Here is a 22,768-nt window from a genome sequence, read left to right as displayed (position 1 = left end):
GTTTATGCCTGTAATACCAGGATCTGGAGACTGAGGCAGGAGGATTGTGGTGAATTTGGAGCCATCCTGGGCTACATAGTGAGAACCTGTCTCAAACCACCCAAAACAAATAAAATACTTCACCGAGATTCCATTTCACCAGTTAGAATGGCTACCTTGAAGGAATCAAACTGTGTATGCTATTGCCGATGTGTGCAGGGGAAGGAATCCTTCTACAATGTTGCTAAGAATGTAAATTAGTGCAGCCAAAATGGAAATCAGTATGAAAGCTTCTCCAAAAACTAAAAGCAGAACTTCAGCAGGTCCAGCTCACGTAGGTTAACATCTACAGAGATACTGCTGTACCCATGCTTGCTGATGCTTCCTTCCTAGTCAACAGCCAAAGTATGCAATCAGCATAGATATCCATCAACAAAGGAATGCATAAAGAAATGGAGTTCTAGTCAGCCACAAAAAGCATGAAATTGTATCATTTTCTGGAAAATGGATCTTCGATGGTGCATTGAGGGGTTGGCATCACCAAGAACCAACTATTTCTCAATAGCACCACCATCTGGGGACCAGCCACCTTAATCAACACACTAGCCTTCTGGGCTGTTTCATGGTTTGGATACAACACATGTACTAGTCAGGGTGCTCGAGAACCACAGAATTTATAGAATGAATTCTCTCTCTATGTAAATAGAAGGGAATTTGTTGATATGACTTACAGGCTGCAGTCCAATGATGGCTAGCTGTGAATGAAAAGGCCCATAAAGCTGAGTGTCTCAGCTGGTCTTCTGTCTATGCTGGAATCCTGAAGAAGCAGGCTCCAAGGCTAGTGAAGGAATGGATGTGCTAGCAAAGTAGGGCAAGCAGGCAACGAGCCAGAGCTTCCTTCTTCCATGTCCTTATATAGGCTTCCAACAGGGCATGTGGCCCAGTTATAAAAGGTGCCTTCCCAACTTAAGATCTGGATCAAAAGTCTGTGTCTTCCAGCCTCACAAGCGTACCCTCTATCTCTGGATTATAGTTCATTTAAGTTGACAACCAAAATTAGGCATCCCAATCCATTCCTTGTCAACTTGACACACAAACATGTCTCCTTATGGCACGATTAATTTCCAATTGAAAACAATAACCAGGTCATAATAACACCTAAACATAACTATCCCACATACAATCTCAAATGCATTATATATAACCAGGTCATAATTACTCCTAACATGATATAACTATCCCTCATATAACTGAAAATGCATTATAAATTTAGAATAGGCGGCAATGTCCTATGGGGAACATCCTCCTTAGTATCTCAAACCTACATGTGATAACCATTGATACTCTCTTAATTGGTATTACAACATATGATAAGGAAAAGGAAAGAAAGCACAACTATCAGTACAAATACATTCTTAACAAAACATAACAGAAGCACTCATGTCTGTTATACTCCTGGTTTCTGCAACTGGTCATATGGGCTTATCTACCCATTCTGTATTTCCTCCACCCTCTGCAAGCACCACGTTGGGTCCTGGCTCTTTCCTGGAGAAATGGCCCATGACTTCATTTGTGATGGGTCTGTGCCCTTCGTCATCCTGCCTGGATTAGGCGGTTGTAGCTTCCCATTGACTTTAATCACAGGCGTAGGAGCACCAAGAAACACTCTAAAGGATCTCCTGCACTCCAGACATAATCTTTCTTATCTCCATTGTGGAGAGGTAATCCAATTTTCCCATGGTAATCTGGATTTATCACCCCCTAACCCTGTTATTTCTTTCCTAGCCTGTTGGTTTAAGGGCATTAGAAGCCCTAAGTGACCAGGTAGAAGTCTGGGTTTACAGTTCAGCAGATTGTTTGTTGTGGCTCCTGGCAGGAGCACCCACAACCCCCGAGCCTGGAACCAACACTTCTAGGCCAGCAGAACTTAAGGTCACAGGAAAAGGAAGCCAAAATTTTCCTTGTGGGTCTGTAGGGGTGATAGTGAAGGAACTAGTCCCCTTTCCAACCCTTGATTCCTGGACTTGTGGATCTTGGCTATAGGAGAAACCGTGCCATATTGGACAGTGATTGAAAACATATACTGCCTTCTGGAGAACCCTGGCCCAGCTCTGTAAGCTGCTGCCACGTAACTGACTCTGTAACTGTGTCTTCAAAAGGCCATTCCATCTTTCTACCGGAACAGCTGCTTCCGGATAGTGAGGAGCATGGTCAAACCCGTGGATTCCATGATTGTGGGCCCACTGTCACACTTCTCTGGCTGTGAAGAGAGTGCCCTGGTCAGAAGCAGTACTGTGTGGAATACCATGCCAGGGATCAGGCATTCTCTAAGTCCATGGTTAGTCTTGGTGAGCAGAAATCCGTGCTGTTGAGCCCATGCATAACCCTCCAGTGGAATGTGGTGGTGTGAAAGAAAATGGCTCCCAAAGGGAGCGACACTATTCGGAGGTGTGGCTGTGTTGGAGTAGTTGTGGCCTTGTTGAAGGAAGTGTGTCACTGCGGAAGCAGGTTTTGAGGCTTCATATATGCTCAAGCCACACCCAGGGTCTCGGTTTACTTCCTGCTGCCGGTGTATCAAGATGTAAAGCTCTCCGCTCCCTCTCCAGCACCGCGTCTGCCTGCACACAGCTATGTCCCACCATGATGATAATGGATTAAACCTCTGAAACTGTAAGTCACTCCATTAAATGTTTTTCTGTATAAGAGTTGCCAGGGTCATGGTGTCTCTTCACAGCAATAGAAACCCTGACTAGACACTTGTAGATACCTACTGAAGGCTGAACAAAACATGTGACTAGTAGCTAACAAGAACTCACGCTGGCGTTTCCCCGAGAGCAATGTAACCAACTTAAATTGCATTTAAGTCCCAATCCACAAGATAAGACCCATCCATTGTATTGTTATCAGACAGCTACTGATACAAAGACCTACAACTTCATAGACTGGAGCACCTGAGCAACAAAGATTCCCATAGGAACCGTTTCGTTCTGCACCTGTGAGGTTTTGTCTCCTCTTTTAGCTTCCTGGGTTGTAGTGCTGGGGATTGAACTTGCAGCTCTGAGCATGCTGGGCAAGCTCTCCATCAACTGAGCTACATCTCTAGTCCTTTGACCCCTCCCTCACCCCAGACCATTTTAGATACGTACTGAGTCTTATGTGTGAGTGAAAATGAAACTTTAATGCTTTCTCTTTTCAAATTCTTGTTTCTCGGTTCTAGTTTGTTATGCCGCCCTTCAGTAAGAGCATAAAGAAAACTCCACCAAGAAAACTTGAGCAACACCTCCCACCCATTCTCTGCTTGGAGGGAGCACACAGCATTGTTTTCAGATCCTGTGAAACACTGGCTTTGCAAAGAGTAGGAGTCTCATCCCAAACACACAGTCCTTCAATTTATCCCCAAAGGGAAAAAGCCATCATCAGTCCTAGAAACTGAATCATGACCTAAACACCTCTGTTAAGAGAGTCACAGCAGCTGCTGTGACCTCCACGTTCACAACCACAGAGACTTTGCAGAGTGGCATCAATGATCCCAAGCCTGTGATGGAAACACAAGAAACAGGACAGCTTTGCTTTCCTGGTCACCAGCACATCGTCCCTTTATCACTAAAATGTCCTCCAGTTAAAGGTGAACGTCAGAACAGGGGGTGAGGGTGTCTTACCGCGAGTACCTCTCTTGTTTGAAGGAGCACCTCTTGCTCATTCCCAGATGTGTCCACTATGGACACTTCAGTTGTGTTTCTAAGACAACGGGTATCCTTTCCCTAGAGTGCCATCTGCTGCCAGCTTCTAACATTGCAATCTTCCCTGTTAGACCTGGCCTGAGGAGAGAAGGGAAAAGGAAAGTTGTTCCGTCACTATGGCAACGGTTGGTGAAGCACTCAGAGGAAATGCACTAAAATACACAGGATCTGAAACCTCCATCCTGTTTTACCTAATAGGATGCAAACTAAGTGACATGAGGAGGTAGCAGAGAAAAATTGAGCAGAACAAAACTTAAGTGCCAGGCACAGTGGTACACACCTATGGTCTCAGTTACTCAGAATTCTGAGGCAGGAGGATCACTTGATCCCAGGAGTGTGAGGCTAGTCTGTTAAACTATCCAGAAATGGTGGCTTCTGCGTGTAATCCCAACACTCAGGAGACTGAGGTGGGAAGATAATAAATTCAAGGCCAAAGCGAGTTATAGGCCTGTCTTAGACTACATAATGAATCCCTGTCTCAAAAACAAAACAAGATAATGTATGTAGATAGATAGATAGATAGATAGATGATAGATAATTGATAGGCAATATATACAGATATTAGATACATAATAGACAGGTAGATAAGTGATGGATGATAAAATTAGATTAAGTAATTAATTAGACTAAATAAGCAGATTATCAGTGACAAAGTAAATAAATGACTGATCATGATAGATAGATAGATAGATAGATAGATAGATAGATAGATAGATAGATAGGAGGTAGATAATTGATAGATGATAGACACGTAGTTGATAGGAGATAGATAGATAGATAGATAGATAGATAAATAGATAGATGACAGGTGAAAGATGATAGATGCATAGATGGTAGGAGACAGACAGACAGACAGACAGACAGACAGATAATTGGCAGATGTTGAATAAAGACAAGTGAAGTCCAGTTTCATACTGGGTGGTCATAAACCTTTCTGTTACTCATATCTGAATTTACTGTAGACAACGAAACATGTAGATACCTGAAAAGAAGAAATTCCATCCTAAATTCAGGAAATGCTGAAATCCAGAAGATCTGTCAGGCAGTGAGAACCTCACATGTAAAATGGGAGAGTGGGGGCACACATTCCATCTCTGGGGTCCTTGGAGGGCAGAGTCAGGACAGTGAGTGAGATGCAGTGATGAGAGCTGAGGTTTTTAATTAAATGTTTTTCTGTGTAAGAGTTGCCAAGGTCATGGTGTCTCTTCACAGCAATAGACACCCTGACTAAGACACTTGTAGATATCTACTGAAGGCTGAACAAAAATGTGACTAGTGGCTAACAAGAACTCGCTTGTGACACTTCTTGGTGGCCTCAGTGAGAAGCCCAGCTTTATCCTGAATAATGGAGCAAGTCACTGGGCAGTTTTGAACAGAAGAATGCCAGAACCACACTTAGACTTTGAAAGGATTGTTTTGAAGTGTGACGGGCCAGGAAGAGAGGAGTGACATAAGATATCCTGGCAACAGAAGCAGAAGGAAAAGACTCCAGACTCTGCTGTATGTTGAGAGATGAAACATTGGTAAGTAGAGTAGATAGTGACAAGAGGGACAGACGTAAGGAACGGTTCAAGGACCCAGGTATTATGCATGACCAGAACTAGGAAGGTGGAGGAGAAGGGTCAGAAATTCAAGTTCATCCTCAGTGACAGGTGAAGTTTGTGATCAACCTGGGTCGTGTGTCAAAAACCAAACCCAAACAAAACAAAACAATGGTGTGTGGTCACGTGTGAATGATGGCTCTAACTTCTGAGAGAGGGGACTCTGGAACAAAAATAAGAGGTTGTCTCTGAGCAATTAGATTTGAGATATCTTTAAAAAATCAAACGGGTATGTTAAGAGCAGCCAACTAAAGTAGGAACTCAAGCTGGGCATGGTGCCATATGGCTGCAAACCCAGCACTCCAGGGTTAGGACAGGGACACCTTGAGTCTGAGACCAGCATGAGCCACATGGTGAGATCCTGTGTTAAAAAAGCCAAAAGGACAAAAGGAAAGAAGAATACAGGAGAAGAAGATTCCAGAATCCTAGAAGATGGGCATCTCACAACAGGAAGAGCATCCATAATGGCAAGCTTCCTCAAGTAACACCCCGAGAAAAGGCGGGCAGGAGCCCATAGTGGCAGTTTGGGCTGGAACAAACAAAGAACTCTTTGGTAACATTGAGCTCTCCTGAACAGGAACTTCAGTGGACTTGGGGCCTGAGTCATCCTAGGGATGCGAGCTTGAACTGTTAGAGACTGTGCCAGTGGCCGTGCAAGATTCTTGGTGTGTGGAACACTGCCAACACACTTGACAAGAGAACTTAAGAGAGGCTGGTTTGGGCTCACGATCTGTCTGGGGTGGGGGTACTGTCTGTCAGGGTATGGAGAGCATGCTGGCAGGTGTGTGCATCTGCAATCAGGAAGCAGAGAGAGAGATGAATGCTGTGTTCTCCTCACGTGTGCCCTTTAAGTCTTGAACATCAAGTCCACGGAATGGCGCCACTGTCAGGGTGGTCCCTATGCACTCAGGCAAACCTATTTGGGTTCAGTCTCACACAAAACACTGAAGGTGTGTGTGTGTGTGTTAGGAAGCTTCTGCAGCAGCAGGGTTCCACCCGACTTTCCTGAAAGAACTTTATCTCTCCTTCCTCTACCACGCCCTTTGCTCCCTGACTCCAATTTAAACTTTTCTTTACATCCATTATTCTCCTTTACCCTTTCATACATTGCTTCCTCTCTCTCCTCTGTTGAAAGCTGGTTCTCCTAGAGGCTAACACCAGAGGCTAATAAATAAAAACCAGTGCCAGGAACAGGTTATTGCTTTTGGAGTTGTTGTCAAGAGAGGGTACATAATCCCCAAATAGTTTAGGCTGCCCTCCAAAACTTCGTGACAATACCCTATTGCTGTTTAAGCATGGTTACTCATGCTTTTATCCCAGCATCTGGGATGCAGAGACAGGTAGACCTCTATAAATTTGAGGCCTGATATTATAGGACATTCTAGGCCAGCTAGTGCTACATAGAGAGACCCAGTCAAAAAAAACCACCACAAACATGAGTCATAGAACACGAAGAAATCGAGCTGCTCCTGGCCTGGAAGCCTCATCATTGCTGGCTTGATGTTTGAATCCCAATATCAGTCTCTGGATCATTTATTAATGTTACACTGAGGAGGAGACATTTGGGAAGAATTAGGGATGAAGAGTGACTGTGATCAAAACACATTGTTCAAACTTCTCAAAGAATACGTGTTTTAAAAAACGAGAATAAGAACACTAAACACGCTGGGTGGTGGTGGTGCACGCCTTTAATCCCAGCACTTGGGAGGCAGAAGCAGGCAGATATATGTGAGTTCGAGACCACCCTGGTCTACAAGAGCTAGTTCCAGGACACAGCCTCCAAAGCCACAGAGAAACCCTGTCTCAAAAAAACCAAAAAACCAAAAAACCAAAAAAAAAAAAAAAACCCACTAAACATAAAACGCTTGAACTGTAGGAATGGTCCAGTTAGGGCAAGATGCCACGTATAAAAGGTTCTAAATAGAGAAAATGTAAATTGATTTGAAGTGAGCACATCTAAACTGAGACTGTCACCAAGAGGATCCCAAGGTTAACAGAAGCTACCGAGTAAAGCATCATCTTAAACTGCATCCACTAAGGTGCAGAGACACCTAGAGTGTGATGACAGGGGGCAGACCACACCTAGAGCTGGCCACATATCAAGGCAGGCACTGTCTACGTGGTATAGGATTTTCAGATTGCAAAATATAAGAAGAAGAACGGCATGCAGGTTTGCACGAAGATTTCAGAGAGCCAATGAACAGATATTGTATGGCTGGGTAGGTTTTCCCGTGAAGAAGCCCATGAAAAGTCACTGCATAAAGCTGTGATGGGAAGCCCGCGTTGCAATTTTCACCCTGCTTATGCAGTTGTTAGCATCACAGTAGCAAACGGATACCACGTGTTTTGGTATGTTTTACACTAAAAGTAAATACTCGGAGAAAACAGTAGAGATGTGATCTGATGAAGCAGAGGTGACGAAAAATGGATGCTTAGAATGGAGCTTGGCAGAGGAGTGCAAAGATGAGAGAAATATGGGGAAGAAAGACTGGAGGTTGAGTTGCACCAGACAATGGACGTGGACAGGGTCTTTTGTGTCCTCTGAGCCCAGAGAGAATGTAAAGTAGAGATGTCGATTTCCAAACTGTTATCGATATAGAAATCTTCCACCAGGAACCAATCTACAAGCTGACTTAGACAGTCTCTACATCATCTCAGCATTGTGCAATATCATATGAGCTGCGTATCCAGATAGCAGCACAGTGAGGACAAGGATTAGCACAAGGTGAAACTAGAAAAACAGGTCACCTAGTCATTTGAGGGGAGGCCACCTAAAACTGAAAAAAAATCAAGATAGTCTCTCATTAGATGTGAGCAGTATTTGTTGTTTTTCATTCTATTAAAGATGGGTGAGAGGCAATCACATCACCTAGCAAAAGCTTTCTAGAGCTTTAGCCCAAGTAGAGAACCCCACTTGGGGGCCATGATGTCTGAGGGTCTAGGTGTTTGGATTTGGCCCAGGTGATGGTATGGGCAGGGTGGATGCCGGTCTCCAGGGAGGAGACTGAATGAATTCAATGAGATGTTTGTGGCTACTCTGCAGGCACTTCCTGTGTTACTGGGTAGGCCTGTGTGACACAACCCTCAGTGGCTACTGAGGTGTCACACACTACAAGTTCTATTCTGGCAGACTGTGGACAGTGTCGCTGTTCTGTCACCCAGGCTGAGGTAAGAGGTGCTGGAGGCACAGCCCCTCCTCAGCCTACATCAAAGTGAGTAGGGGCTCCTGGGATAGGTGTTCTCTATGCCTGTCCTGGAAAGTCAGGTTGAGGTTCTCCCCTCTGAACTGGGGCTGAAACTGTGATGTGTGAAGGTTCTTGGCTCCCTGGTGTCTTTGTAGACCAACCTGCACAGTGACACAAACGTCAAGGTGGAGCAAAGTAAGGAAGAGACAACACCCACAGATCTGGGTGGGGTCTTCAAGGGCTGGGTCATCCTGAAAACCGCTATACTTCTGTGGTCTCTGCAATGATGGAATGAGAACTGCACAGTGATAGCACCGGGTGAGGGTGACCCCTCGTGGTGACCGTGCCGTCCCCACCTGTCCCATCCCTTCCAGAGACTGCACGGAGACAGAAGGAATGCTGACCAACCCCTCCCCATCGCTGCAAGACAGAAACCACTGTGCTGAAAGGCAGGAGCATGAACTAGGAAGCGGCTCCTATCTGGGAAGGAGCCATTAGCAACAGGGGAGGAGCTTCAGCAGGAAGAAGATTTTCTTTGCGGGAAAACAAAACAACCTTTATTACCAGGAAAGCATGGGGAAAACAATGGCTGGGCGATGACTTAGCTTTTGGAAGACCTCTTGCTCCTTGGCCTATGCTGGTGAGGTGCATCTGGGGTGACCAGCTCTCTGGCCAGCAGCATGTGACTGCTCCTTGTCTCTAGTCCCCCAGTATGTGACTGGATGGTTGTTCTCTTTGGTCCTGATGAGGTGGCCATAGCCCACTCCTTTCTTTGTACTTTGATGCGAGTTAGAGGCTCTATAGACAATTCCTGATTGCTGTGTGTCTCTGATATCTCTGTGCATAAATAGAGGGTTGTGACCCTTGGTGCTGGAATGTGGACAGCAACCCATTCCTCTCTTCATTATGATAGAATCTGAGGCATAGGCTCTCTGGGAGGCAGCATGTGACTGCGGCTTGTCTGCAATTCCCCTGTACCTACACGGACGGCTGTTCCCCTGGGGAGTGGGGACTTGGCCATAGCCCATTCCCATCTTCCCTCTGTTCTGATGCTGATCACAGACTCTATGGGCACTGGCAACCAACTGACGTTTATCTCTGATTCCCTTGTATGTGAATGGATGGCTGTGACTCTTGGGGCTGGTGTCACCAGAGCTCATGATTCTCGTTGGTCTTCTATTCTTTGAGTCATAGAGACCTGCAGAAGAGTGGCGAGAGTCACCCACTTGGGGTGTCAGTGGTTCCACTTTACACCATTGTGCCTCTGGTAGGTCCCCTACTTTAAGGCCCAGCCACTTCACCAGGATCTGTACCACAATATTCATGAGGTATTGGACTTCAGATGCCATACTGTAGATGAGTTTTTCTCTTGTGACTGACTCCTGGGTCGTCACATTAGCTGGTGGGGAGCGTTCATTCTTCAGGAGGTCCTCCACCCCCTTGTCTTTTGGGTTGAGGCTGAGATAGTGTAGAACATGCCTTATGATTTTCTTCAGATATCTATCCAGAGGATCCTGACTTTTTCCTGGCATGTCAAGGGAGGACTGACACTCAGTCATGGCTGCATCCTTGAAGAGGGTGGAGCTCAGGGTAGAGGGCCTCCTGCTCCCTGACCTTTCTTCCTGGCATGTGGCTCTAGATCCCACAAACTCCTTCCTCTCGTCACTGGGATGAAACACCCTGTGATTCTTTGCTTGAATGCTGTCTTTGGGAACTCTGAAGTCCTGGGTCTTCTGGATCTGATCTCTCCTCACAAAGACGTCATCTAGGCCCTGGGAGGTCTTGAGTATTTTGGGTCTATGCTGGAAGCTAGGAAGCAGGTGCTCTGAAGGCAATCTTACTGAACTGGGGATGTCTGGACAGTGGTCCACAAGCCAGACCTGTGGCTGCTTACTTGATGTGAAGTCAACCTCACTACATACTTGTGTTTTTAGAGCTGAGACTCCTGAGTGCTGTAGAGTAGGTGTTTGGAACTGGCCTGAGCTTCTATTGGCCTCTGTAGACTCAAAGTCCGTGAGATGGATATTGATGGCTTGGCCATTGGGAATCTCCATGGATCCCAAACTCACTTTCCAGGCAGGAGGTCTCTCTTCTTTCTCCTCTGATCTATTGGTTTGTTTGGCCACTGAAGGTGGGACCCTTTCTTGAGGGCCCAGCATTGTCACATTCCAGCAGGGATGTCCTAAGACCACATTCTCAAACCTGTTCCATGGTGCATGTGTGGGCATTCTTGGGCTGGTACTTGTGTGCAGGATGCCTCTTCCAGTCCCTCGGACAGTCCTGCTTGGCTGGGTTCTTGCCTGGAAGCAGAAAGCCTGGGTCTCAGTGCTCAGGTAGCTGTGCAGTGTAACTGGATGGGCCTTGGAGGGCCCATAACTGGCAGCTGGTGGAGTGGCTCTTTGCATCTCCTGAACCTCTGAAGGTGAGTGTGCAAACAGAGGACTCTGCAGCCTGGCAGCTGGCACAGTTTCTACCCTTGACCCTCCTGGATCTCGGTGATGCAATTTTTCCAGGATCATGGCAGCTTTGGAATAGCACTCGGCCTTAGAACCACAGGTGGGTGAGGATGGATATACGATCAGGGGAAGTGGTGAGGCTGGAACCCCCGGTGGGGTGAGATCTCTCGCCGTAAGAGTGTAGAGATGTGGTCTACACCTGCGTTTCACATGAAGCTGCATGATGTTTGATTCCAGCTTCCTTTGGATTTTAGGGTCAAGGAAGGAAAGGTCCTGGGTGGTGTTCACATTGAACCACTGGTCTGTCCTCAGTGCAGGGTTTCTGGGTTTCAAGCCCTTCCCAGGGCGGCTGCTTGAAGTGCAAGGCAAGTCTTTGGCCTTAAAACCGAGGTCCTCCTTGATGGGGTCGTGTTTTCCTGGGCCCTCCTTTAAGGGCATCCCCGAGGGCACAGACCCCATCAACTTGTGGCTTTTGGAGTTGATGGAAGGCTGGGCAGGCTGGGGGAGGTCAGGTTTGTCCTTGGGCTGGAAAGGACTGTTTGCTGGGAAATGTCCCTGCAGCTGTGTCAGTTCCTGGGATGGGAGGAACCTGGATGGGGAGCCATGTTGTTCTCTCACCTCAGTCACCCTGTATTCACTCCGTGACTCCTCATGGTGCTGGAGGAACTGAGGATGTCCAGAAAGGATGGAGGCTGAGCTGATTGGTTCAGTGGGCAGGGTGTCCCCAGGGAAGTTGTGAGTAGGCTGGCTAATGTCTGTTTGGCATGTTTGGATATTAGAAACTATGGTGTCTTTCCACTCCAGATCCTGCTGCCAGGGCTGGTTTTCAGTCAGGAGGGATGCCTGTATCTCTGTTCTATTGGTAGAACCTGCTTTTACATGGGCTCTACTTGTAGATGAAGAAAGTAATTGGTTTGGTGTAGAGCTTGGGAGGTTGTTCAGTGTCTGAGCCTCTGTCATACATGCCAATCTTGGTTTCAAAAGTTGGTGGGGCAATGGCTGGGCCTGAGAAATCTTGGAAGGTCCTTGAGCCATGGGTAGATCTGGGAAAGGGCCACAAGAATCGCTGAACCTCACGGTTTTAGAGCAGGGTCTCTTGGAGACCCAGGCAGTAGCCACCACTGACTCAGAGAGCATGGTGGACATGCCCCAGGAAATCCTGCTAAATTTCTGCTGCATAAGATCCTCCAAGAACTTGAGGTAAGACAGCAGCTGAGGGAGAGGAAGCTGATCCAGTTTCTCATTAGAGTTCCAAAAGGCTTGTGGTGTGGAGTCCAGTAAAGGATGCTTGCTGGGGCTGCAGAAGACAGGAGGCAAAACCATCAGTCCCAAGCAGAGGATCAAGAGGCCCATCAGTCTGTATAAATATGACACCTGTGTCCCATGGACCCTTCAAGGCCTCCACCTCCCATATTCTTTATCCAACAGGACTGTATCCCAATCCCACCCTGTATAGAATCTCCAGTACAAAGATCTCCTGGTATGAGTAATTCTACAAGACAGAGATTTCTTACGTTTTCACAGGTTGTGATGCATTCTGGGTATCTTCCACATTCTCTCTGCCATCTCTACAACCTGGAAATAGTTTTGTATGGTAATCACGAGGACTGAGATCTCACAGGAGAGTGAGGCACCTCTCTTAAAGTCCACCCGTCCTAGAACTCTCATACCCACACACCAGAGTGCAAGCACACAGAACACTGAAAATGAGCACGTGGCATGGAGGGACCATATCTCTTCATTTACACTTTTCTCGCTCCTCTCTCAACCCCTGTCATGGCACACAACACTGTGAGGGACACAGGATCCGTCATCTGAGAGAGGAGTGGGCCTGAGGGAATTGCATCATTCTACTTGAACCACACCCCCATGGGCAGCCCCCCACTCCAGGCCAAGCACAGCTTCAGCCCATCACAGAACCTGGGGATTTCCCTGATTTCCTTCCCAGCAGCCTCCTCTTCCTTATTGTGCTCTGCATCCTGAACCCTCACAAGTGTGGCTGTCATCATGGCTCTCATCACTGAGGGGCAGGGCAGATGGATTTGCCTCTCCGGAGGAAATCAGAAGCCTACCTTTTGCAGAAGCATCTATCTTCCTGGTCTTGCTCTCTCCTCTCCTCATCACCTGACAGTGAGGAAAGACAAACATGAGCTGTGCTCATTCTTCCTCTCTCTAGTGGACAAGCTGCCTGCCCTCTGTGCTCACGGATGACACGAAATCCACATTTCCCAGAGAGCTTTCTCTCTTCCATCTTTGACTCAGTTGTTCTATGCATAGATACATTTCATTTTGGAAAACACTAGCAGGGCTGTCTATGCCACTCTTACAGGGATGTCCTCAGTCAGTGTTCCTCAGACAGGATCCCACCCAAGGCTGAGCTCTGCTGCCGCCTCTGGCTGTCAGGTAAAATCTGCTTCCTCAGACCAGAGGTGACTCAAGTCCTTTGGTCTCATCACTCTCCCTCCAACAGCTCAACAGAAACAAAAGCCTGTGGCTGAGCAGAGGGCAGATGACTCCTTTCTCAGAGCCTGTCCTGTCCAAGAGATCCCCCCCATCTCAGAAATGCAGTCTGTCCACAGAATCATTGTCTTCTTTAGTGGTGCTCTGCTATACCACACAGAGGATCTGAGAGCTTGCACACACCTCAAGGCCACTGTCCCCTCTGCCCTACTTTCAGCCCCTGTGGAGGAGATGCTGTTCTTTCTGGAGATTTCCTCTCACCTGTCTCTCTCTTTGCCTAGCAAATGGGAAAGTAACAGCAGGGAACAGCAGACTGAACACACTCCATTGTGCTCCATCTAAGGCTTTCCTCACCTTCGGGGTGTTCTCTCCACTCCCAGGTGATGGTGACACTGGGTAAGTCTTCAGGAGGAGGATTAGTAGGAGGAAGAGCCCCACTCCACACACAACATAAAAGATCCAGTCTATGTGCATAAAAATGGAGCTGGGTTTCATCCATGGAATGCTTCTCAGCTGGAGGAGAGCAGTCTCCATCTTCTGACTGGCACTGTAGCTTTCAAGCCACTGAGTCCTGGGAGTGCAGCCTGAGGCTTGTCAGGAGGGCTCAGGCCCACATCACACAGCTGTGGCCTCCTCATCACAAAGGGCTCCTGGCAGGAGGGAGGGAGCCACAGCCCCTCCCCAGCCTCCAGCCCAGCAGACCCTGCTGCCTCCTAGGTTTCCCTGCTCCCTCCTTCCAAGTCCTCCTGCTGAAGCAGTCAGAGCTTCCTCCATGTTTTGTGTCTTCCCCCTCCAAGCCCCAGAATTTCTCTGTCTCCTGGAAGATGTCTACTTGAGTCCATCAGGTTCATAGTTTTTGACACACTGGGCATCTTTGTGGAACTTGAGTTGTGACTCAGGGATTGTGGCTGTCAGTGTTTCTTTGTTTCTTCTCTCTGCACCAAGTTACCTGTTCTCATAGTGTCCTGCTACATAACCTCTCTTCAAAGTCCTCTGAGAGGAGAGAATATTATGCATCCATTAAGCAATAATGGGACACTTTAAGAGGAATATTCAAATGATAATATGTAATAAGAAAATATAAAGGAGTAAAATCGCCAATGGAGATCTGGAGGCAAAACTGAGGACATCTATGGAGTGTAACAAGAAATCGAAGACTGATTTAAAAAGACGATGCAAGTATTTTCAGGTAGATTAATGGAGAAACAGTATATGGGACGTTCAGGGGAAGCTTTCCAAGTCTGAGAAATAGAAATGTCTGTTTAAGAGCGACCCATCACATCACATACTCAGTGCAGAGAATGGAAAAAGACTCAGAAAGAGCAAAATTCTTGGATTTTTTAAAATTTTGGACACCACAAAGAGGTGCTGTAAGCCATGACTTTTTATAATGTAAATTTAGAATTCACTAAGGAATGGGTTTTAACATAGACTGTAAGCCATGACTTTTTATAATGTAAATTTAGAATTCACTAAAGAATGGGTTTTAACATAGACTGGGTACAGTCATTCAGGAGGAAAAAGGGTCTGGGGCAGAAACAGTACACACTCGGATTCCTTATACACCATCAGCTCCTTGAAGACGTATCTTCAGTCCTGTTGATCCCTGAATCCAGGGTTTTAGAGATGGGAATGGGGGAGGGATGAAGTGCCGCTGTGAGTTCTGTGGTTAGAAGCCATTAGGGGAGGGGCGGGGGAGGGCTTGAGCAGGCACATCCTGGGAGACAAGTCATAGCAAATAAAAAGGTCGAGTTGTCACCCGGTCCTCACAGGACTTGGAGTCTATCGGCTAGAGCCTCCTTACCACAAACCAGGAATAGGTCACATGACTTCAACCTTACCAATCAGAAGTGTGCTCCCTGCTCGGCCAGCCTGATTGGCTAGGTTCTGAACATGTGACCAATTAGGTCATGGATCAGGACTACAGTTGGAAGTTTGGGTTAGGTAGGTGAGACAGTTGGTGTCCATCTTGTTATATTGAAGGCAGAGCTTTCAGTTCAAGGACACCGGTGTGGAGGCAGTGTGCAAAACCACAAATCTGGGAGAGGTGCTTTCCTGTTCTCATCCAACACCACCCAGGTACAGTCTTGCCTCTTGTGGTTTGCCATTACATTATTGGCGTGGATTCTTCACTCTGATTATTTGGTGGCTTGTCAAATCTACATTCTGTTGGGTTTTATGTTACTGGTCATTGCACCTACTGGCTAGCTAGAAAGGGAGCCTAAGAACTGTTATGGTCAGGATTTTAAACTGGCAATTTGTGGGAGCTCCAGTACATGGGCCATTGCTTTCTTCCTTATACCTAACTCTCTCTCTCTCTCTCTCTCTCTCTCTCTCTCTCTCTCTCTCTCTCTCTCTCTCTCTCCCCTCTCTCTCCCGTCTCTTCTCTCTCTTCTCTCTTCCCCCTCTTCTTTCTCTCTCCTCTCCTCTCTCTCTCCTCTCTCTAACCCACTCTCTCAGCTCAGCACCCTACACCCTAGACACTACATAGAATAGAAAACAAGAGATATCTTGTTTGTGGCACTGGCTAGTCACGTGTAACACGATCATCTCCACCTCCTGGAAATCATGGGCATTTCACTTCTTTATGATGAGCATGTGACTTTACCCTGGATTCTGTTTATATGCTGTATCATTTATCAGTTTGAGTATGTGGAACCATCCCTGAATTGAAATGAACTCATTTCATCATGACCTATAGCTCTTCTCACGTGTTTCTGAAATTGGTGTGACATACATACTGAGTATTCTCACTTAAGATTTTCACACCAATGCTCATCGAGGAAATAGGCTTATAATTTTTTTTCTGTTTACAAAGTAGAGTCAGAGATAGGTTGATAAATGATAGTTTATTGAGGAAATGTACCCCCGAAAGGGAGCCAGTGACCAGGTTTGCACCAGAGCAGGACAGATCCTGAAATGCTTCCTAGTCAGCTCAGCCAGGTGAAAAAGAACTGCATGTGTGCCTCTCTCCTTCTTAAACCCTTTTTATGTAACTCTGATCATGCCCAAGTGGGTGTAGTCAGTGGTACCTGTGACCAGGCCCAAACAGGCATGGTCAGTGGTACCTCTAATCAGGATTTCTCCCTACACCTCCTGTTCCCATCCTCACCTGCCCCCAGTCCATCCACAAAAATCTCTTCTGTTTCCCATTCCCAGAGAGATCCATGTTGCCCCCCCCCCCGCCCCCGACTAAAGCCCCCCTCATTGGTACTCAGCTTCTCTGGGTCTGTGGATTAGAGCATGGTTATCCTTTATTTAGCAGCTAATATTCACTTATAAGTGATTACACTCCATGTTTGTCTTTCTGGGTCTGTGTTGCCTCACTCAGGATGATTTTTTTCTAGTTCCATGAGTTTGCCCGCAAATTTCATGAAAGCATTTTTTTAAACAGTTGTGTACCGAATTTTCTTTTTTCCTTTTTTAATTTAAATTAGAAACAAGCTTCATTTACATGTCAATCCCAGTTTCCTCTCCCTTCCCTCCTCCCCTACCCCCCAATGACCCCCATCCCATCCCCCTTCTGCTCCCTAGAGAGGGCGAGGCCTTCCATGGGGGAATCTTTAAAGTCTGTCATATTATTTGGAGCAGGGCCTAGGCCCTCCCCCGTGTGTCGAGGCTGAGAGAGTATCCCTCTATGTGGAATGGTTTCCCAAAGTCCATTCATGTGCTAGGGATAAATACTGATCCACTGCCAGAGGCCCCACAGATTGACCAGACCTCCACACTGGCCTCCTGGTTCAGCTAACAGTCTGGGGTCCATGAGCAACCCCCCTTGTTCAGGTCAGTTGTTTCTGTGGTACTGCATTTTCTTTATTCATTCTTTGGTTGAGGGACATCTAGTTTGTTTCCAATTTCTGGCTATTATAAGTAACACTGCTGTGAACATAGTTTAGCAAGTGTAGGATTTTTGAGCAGCTGCCATATTGATTTCCATAGTGGCAGGACAAGTTTGCACTCCCATCAGCAATGGAGAAATGTTCCCCTGAGCAAGGATATATTAACAGTGACTACACCAGTGAAGAAAATGATTCTCTCCTAACCAATGGTACTTGCCAGTAGTCCCTCAGGAGACCATGGAGTCTCATAGGCCCGTCCCCTTCCAATGATGAAGAGTTGAGGAGCCCAGTCTTGTGTGGATAACCGTGGCTGGAGTGAGTTCATGAGTGTGAAAGCCATGCCATGTCCGGAAGGCATATTTTTGCCGCACATCTCCCCCTCTGGCTCTCATATTCTTCTTATCCTGTCTTCCACCACATTCCTAGAGTCTTGGAGAGGGTGATAGAACCATCTCATTTAGCAGTTTGCACTAACCATGGCCTGAGGCAGTAGGGAGCTTCACTGATGGTTGGTGTATATTTAAAAGGTCATTTGACAACATGAAATCAAAACAATAGTAGTAGGTTTCCCCCTGGGCCTAAGACCTTTCCAACCAAGGGTTCTTGACCAGGCTTACAGAATCCCTCCAATCAGAAAGTGGTTGTCTCCTTACAACAGTTAAGCCACAGTTTCACTAGCGAGCAATAAGTCATTGTTGTAGCTCCTAGGATTCACGTCTAGGTCAGACTATTGGTAACTTTTCTCACACAGCAGTCTGCATAGCATCTTTCAGCACTGTGAAGGCGGCATCTTTGGGCACTGTGAAGGCGGCATCTTTGGACACTGTGAAGACCAGCCCATAGGGAGAAAACTTCCAGCTCATCTTTAACTTGATTTCTCTATGTTCTGTGACCAAAACAAGTGATGTCTCCAGTAATAGGATCTTACCATCAAATTTTGGTGAGCAACCAAGAACAGTGGCAATGGCCTATATTGTTTTGAGGGTCTTTGGGGTTTCTTTGGCTGACAGTATCTGACACTGGGATAGTTGCTTAATAACCTAAGACTATTAAAAGGAGCTGCAGCCATTCATTGAGAACACTATCATGAAATTTCCTTTTAGATTGTAGTTTTAAATAAACTTATATGACCATGTTTCCATGTATTTTTTTCATATATCCTTAGTTTTGACTACTGTTCCCACGCTCTGCTTGTTCTCATTCTCCCAACCATCTTGGTTAGCTCCTTCCACCCCTAGTACCCCCTTCTTCCACCTTCATGTCTGGTATGTGCTATCATCCCCTTTCCCTTAAGGCCTCTTTCTCGCCTCCCTCCATCTAATGGTTCCTTTTTATCCCTCTGACCATCACCAGCATTCAGGGTTAAACAAATAACTTTAAAAATTTACAGCTGGAATTTGCATAGAAGGGAGTTATCATGGCATTTGTCTTTCCCAGCTTAGGTTACCTCAAGATGATATTTTATAAACACATTCATTCACTTGTAAATTTCATAATTTCTTTTATTCCTTTGCCAATAAATAAAATTCTACTGAGTATATGAACATTTTCATTTTTCATCCATCCATTGGACATTTAGCAATGAACATGGAGGTACAAGTAATTGTCGTAGGGCATGGAGTCCTTTGGGTATATGCCCAGAAGTGGTATCCTTGAGTTATATAGGAGCTCTATATTTAGTTTTTGAGGTCTTTCCAAACTGATTTCTACAGTGGCTGCATCCATTCATCCTCCCATCCACAGTCCTCTTCCCCTACATCCTTGCTGGTGTTTGGACTGATTTGTTACTTGATAATACTCATTCTGATTGAAGTAAGATGAAATTTCAAAGTTGTTTTAAATTTGTATTTCCATGGTGTCTAAGGATGATAAACACTTTTAAAATATTTATTAATCACTTGTTTTAAGAATGTGCTGTCCAATTTTGTAGGTTATTTTTAATCAGATTATTTGTATCTCTCATTGTTTCATGTAGGAATTTACTGATAGGAACTTCCCTCTTAGACCTTGCAGTAGAATGAACTTTTTAAAAAAGGGTCCTCCATAGGCTCACATATTTGAAAACTTAGTCCCCAGTTGATGGCACTGTTTGAGGAGGTTATTGAACCTTTAAGAGGTCCAGCCTTGCTTGGGTACATCCCTTGGGTGGGCTTTGAGCATTTTGTAGCCCCACCCACTTGGCTTTCTGTGTGGCTAAGATATTTCCTCTTAGCTTCTTGCTTCTTCCCCCTTGTGCCACACCTCACCTGCCATTATGGATGCTCCCCCTGGAAGCCAAAGTAGACTTTACTGTATGTCACTATCAGCCATGGTGTTTTAACGTAACAACAAAAATGTAACATCTGCTTTTGATTTTTTTTTTTAAATTTAGTATCGTGAGTTGGTACTGTGATAGACAATACATAGAATCAGGAGTGAGGAGGTGACAATGCAGCAGGATCTGCAGGCCAACTCCTCTGAAGAGGAGGTCCTCATGGATCATTACAAGATCCTCAAGACCCTCGGCACAGGAAACTTTGCTCAGGTGAAGCTGGCACTTCACCTCCACACACAAGTGCAGGTTGCTCTGAAGACTTTGGAAAAGGATAAAAAGAATGCTTATCTGATTGAAAATGAGCTAGAGATCATGAAATTCCTGGACCACCCTAATATAATCAAATTGTTCCATGTCATGGAAACCTCTGAACACATCTACATGGTTCTGGAGTATGCCTCTGGGGGTGATCTGGCTGGCCGTATCTTAGAAGTGGACTACATGAGAGAAGGAGAAGCCCGGCACATCTTCACACAGATGGTGTGTGCAGTTAACTACTGCCATGAGAACAGCATTGCACACAGGGACATCAAGCCAGAAAACATTCTGATGGATGCAAATAGAAACATCAGACTGTGTGACTTTGGCCTGGCCATCCACGTTACCACTGAGCAGAAGTCGACAGTGTTCTGTGGCACCCTTCCATACTGTGCTCCAGAGCTTTTTAGCAGCCAAGGCTATGATCCCAGGGCACTTGATATCTGGAGCATGGGAGTGGTACTGTACATCATGGTGACAAAGCACTACCCATTCAAGGCAACAACATACGAAAAGATGAAGGAAGAGATGCAGGAGCCCCACTACTACATTCCACCAAAGGTCCCAGCACACATTGCCAACCTCATTGTGAAGCTGTTCACCATTGACCCTGGGCAGAGGCCCAAGGTATGTGACATTATGCAACATCAGTGGCTCAAGGGCAGTGAGGAGCTTTTAAAACTAACCCAGTCCCTAGAAACACACCCCAACAAGCCCAACCCCAGGATTGTGGCAGCCATGTGGGGCATGGGCTATAACCCCAAGGACATTAGAGACTCCTTACAAGAGAAAAAATTTAATAGCATCATGGCAACTTACTTGATTTTAAAACATCAGTTACACTGGGTGGACAACGATAAACACAATGCTCAGCTCATACAGCCTGATATTGCCACAGCACCTGCAGATCCTCCCACCTTCCATCTTGTCCTAAAGAGAATAGGGAGTGAGCCTGACCACCACATCTCTCCCCTGCCAACAAAATGCCAGTCCCACGATGATGACAAGCTTGTAAGGAAGGAAGACAGTAAGAATCACAGCGTGCCTACCCCCCTGTGCTGCTGGCAGAAGAGCCTGACTCACCCTCCAGGTGCCCAGTGTGGTCCCGTGCAGCCCGAGCAGCTCCTGGGCAGCAGCCCGCAGAAGAGAAGCATGGTTTCCAAGGGTGTGCCCTGTGGTCCCATACAGCATGATGTGCAGCTCCTGGGCATGGTTTCCAAGAGTGTGTCCTGTGGTCCCGTGCAGCACGAGCAGCTCCTGGGCAGCAGCCTGCAGAAGAGAAGCATGGTTTCCAAGGGTGTGCCCTGTGGTTCCATGCAGCATGATGTGCAGCTCCTGGGCATGGTTTCCAAGAGTGTGTCCTGTGGTCCCATGCAGCATGACCATCAGCAGCTCCTGGGCAGCAGCCCGCAGAAGAGAAGCATGGTTTCCAAGGGTGTGCCCTGTGGTCCCGTGCAGCATGATGTGCAGCTCCTGGGCATGGTTTCCAAGGGTGTGCCCTGTGGTCCCATGCAGCATGACCATCAGCAGCTCCTGGGCAGCAGCCCGCAGAAGAGAAACATGGTTTCCAAGGGTGTGCCCTGTGGTCCCGTGCAGCATGATGTGCAGCTCCTGGGCATGGTTTCCAAGGGTGTGCCCTGTGGTCCCATGCAGCATGACCATCAGCAGCTCCTGGGCAGCAGCCCGCAGAAGAGAAACATGGTTTCCAAGGGTGTGCCCTGTGGTCCTGTGCAGCATGATGTGCAGCTCCTGGGCATGGTTTCCAAGGGTGTGCCCTGTGGTCCCATGCAGCATGATGAGCACCTCCTGGGCAGCAGCCCGCAGAAGAGAAACATGGTTTCCAAGGGTGTGCCCTGTGGTCCCATGCAGCATGATGAGCAGCTCCTGGGCATGGTTTCCAAGGGTGTGCCCTGTGGTCCCATGCAGCATGATGAGCACCTCCTGGGCAGCAGCCCGCAGAAGAGAAGAATGGTTTCCAAGGGTGTGCCCTGTGGTCCCATGCAGCATGATGAGCAGCTCCTGGGCATGGTTTCCAAGGGTGTGTCCTATGGTCCCATGCAGCATGATGAGCAGCTCCTGGGTATTCTTTCTGAAAACCACTTCTTGCAGGTGGAGCCCCAGAGTGAAAATCCTCCTAAGAGCAGCTCATCCCTCCAGGATACACCATCTATAAGGAGCTCTACCACAGACATTCATCACGAGGACAGGACCTTTTCCCCTCAGGAAACATCTGAACCAAACCTCACCAGTGCCCAACCCCAGAGAGTGACCGCAGCCTCTCCTCCCCACCTATGGGGTGGATGGAAGAGGGTTAAGAGGAGAATAGTGACGTGTTTAAGACGATTGTGCTGCTGTTTGCCAGTCCAAAGGAGAAGCTGCACTTCCCAGAGGAGAGTGGCTCCGCAGGAATGAGGGGACAATGGAGTCACATAAACCAGGTGGAGTGGGAACAGTAGAGTCACAGGAAACCAGGTAAGGGGGACCAAGGTGCACTTCTGCATTTTATTTAATTGATGCATTTTCTAACATCCTTTGTGCCTGCTTCTGGGGCATGCACCTTAAACACTACATCCTGTGCTACCAGCAAGTGAGGATCCGTCCTCCCAACCTGACGTTCCTCTCCTCATGTGGAGCCTGAGAAAGCTGACTAGCAGGAGGCAGCAGAGGGAGGTGACTAGAAGCTGGGAGAAATAGCACCTGGGGAGGCGTTGGCTAAAGGGAGCAAAGGTCTAGAAGTGGGGCGTCAGGTGCGGGCTATGCACAGCAGGGCTGGCACAGTCAACAGTAAGTTCTGTAGGTTTCGGCCACAAGACAGCGCTTTCCATGTGTCTTTCTGCTTTTACATGATGAACCTCCATGGATGCTGAACCTCTGGGTGGGGATCTGCCTGGGGTGGACGGCGACAGTTGCAGCAGGAGGCAGGCAGGATATCTAGG

The 22,768-nt window shown here is 47.0% G+C and overlaps 1 protein-coding gene across 1 annotated transcript; it reads right to left on the bottom strand.

The window, feature by feature from the left end:
- Window positions 1-9,137: 9,137 nt before the first annotated feature.
- Window positions 9,138-18,123, bottom strand: LOC103163435 (spermatogenesis-associated protein 31E1). The gene is made up of 6 exons (XM_035441731.1): window positions 18,008-18,123; window positions 13,776-13,992; window positions 13,034-13,085; window positions 12,476-12,536; window positions 11,137-12,258; window positions 9,138-11,055 (listed from the first exon to the last, which is right to left on the bottom strand). Exons 1-6 carry the CDS (start codon window positions 18,121-18,123, stop codon window positions 9,138-9,140), a joined length of 3,486 nt encoding a protein of 1,161 aa, XP_035297622.1.
- Window positions 18,124-22,768: the final 4,645 nt, after the last annotated feature.

The sequence above is a fragment of the Cricetulus griseus genome, chromosome 3, assembly GCF_003668045.3.
Source record: "Cricetulus griseus strain 17A/GY chromosome 3, alternate assembly CriGri-PICRH-1.0, whole genome shotgun sequence".
NCBI classification, from domain to species: Eukaryota; Metazoa; Chordata; class Mammalia; order Rodentia; family Cricetidae; genus Cricetulus; species Cricetulus griseus.
The sequence above is the reverse complement of the archived record's forward strand: the minus strand, read 5'-3'. Positions and strand labels throughout refer to the sequence as shown.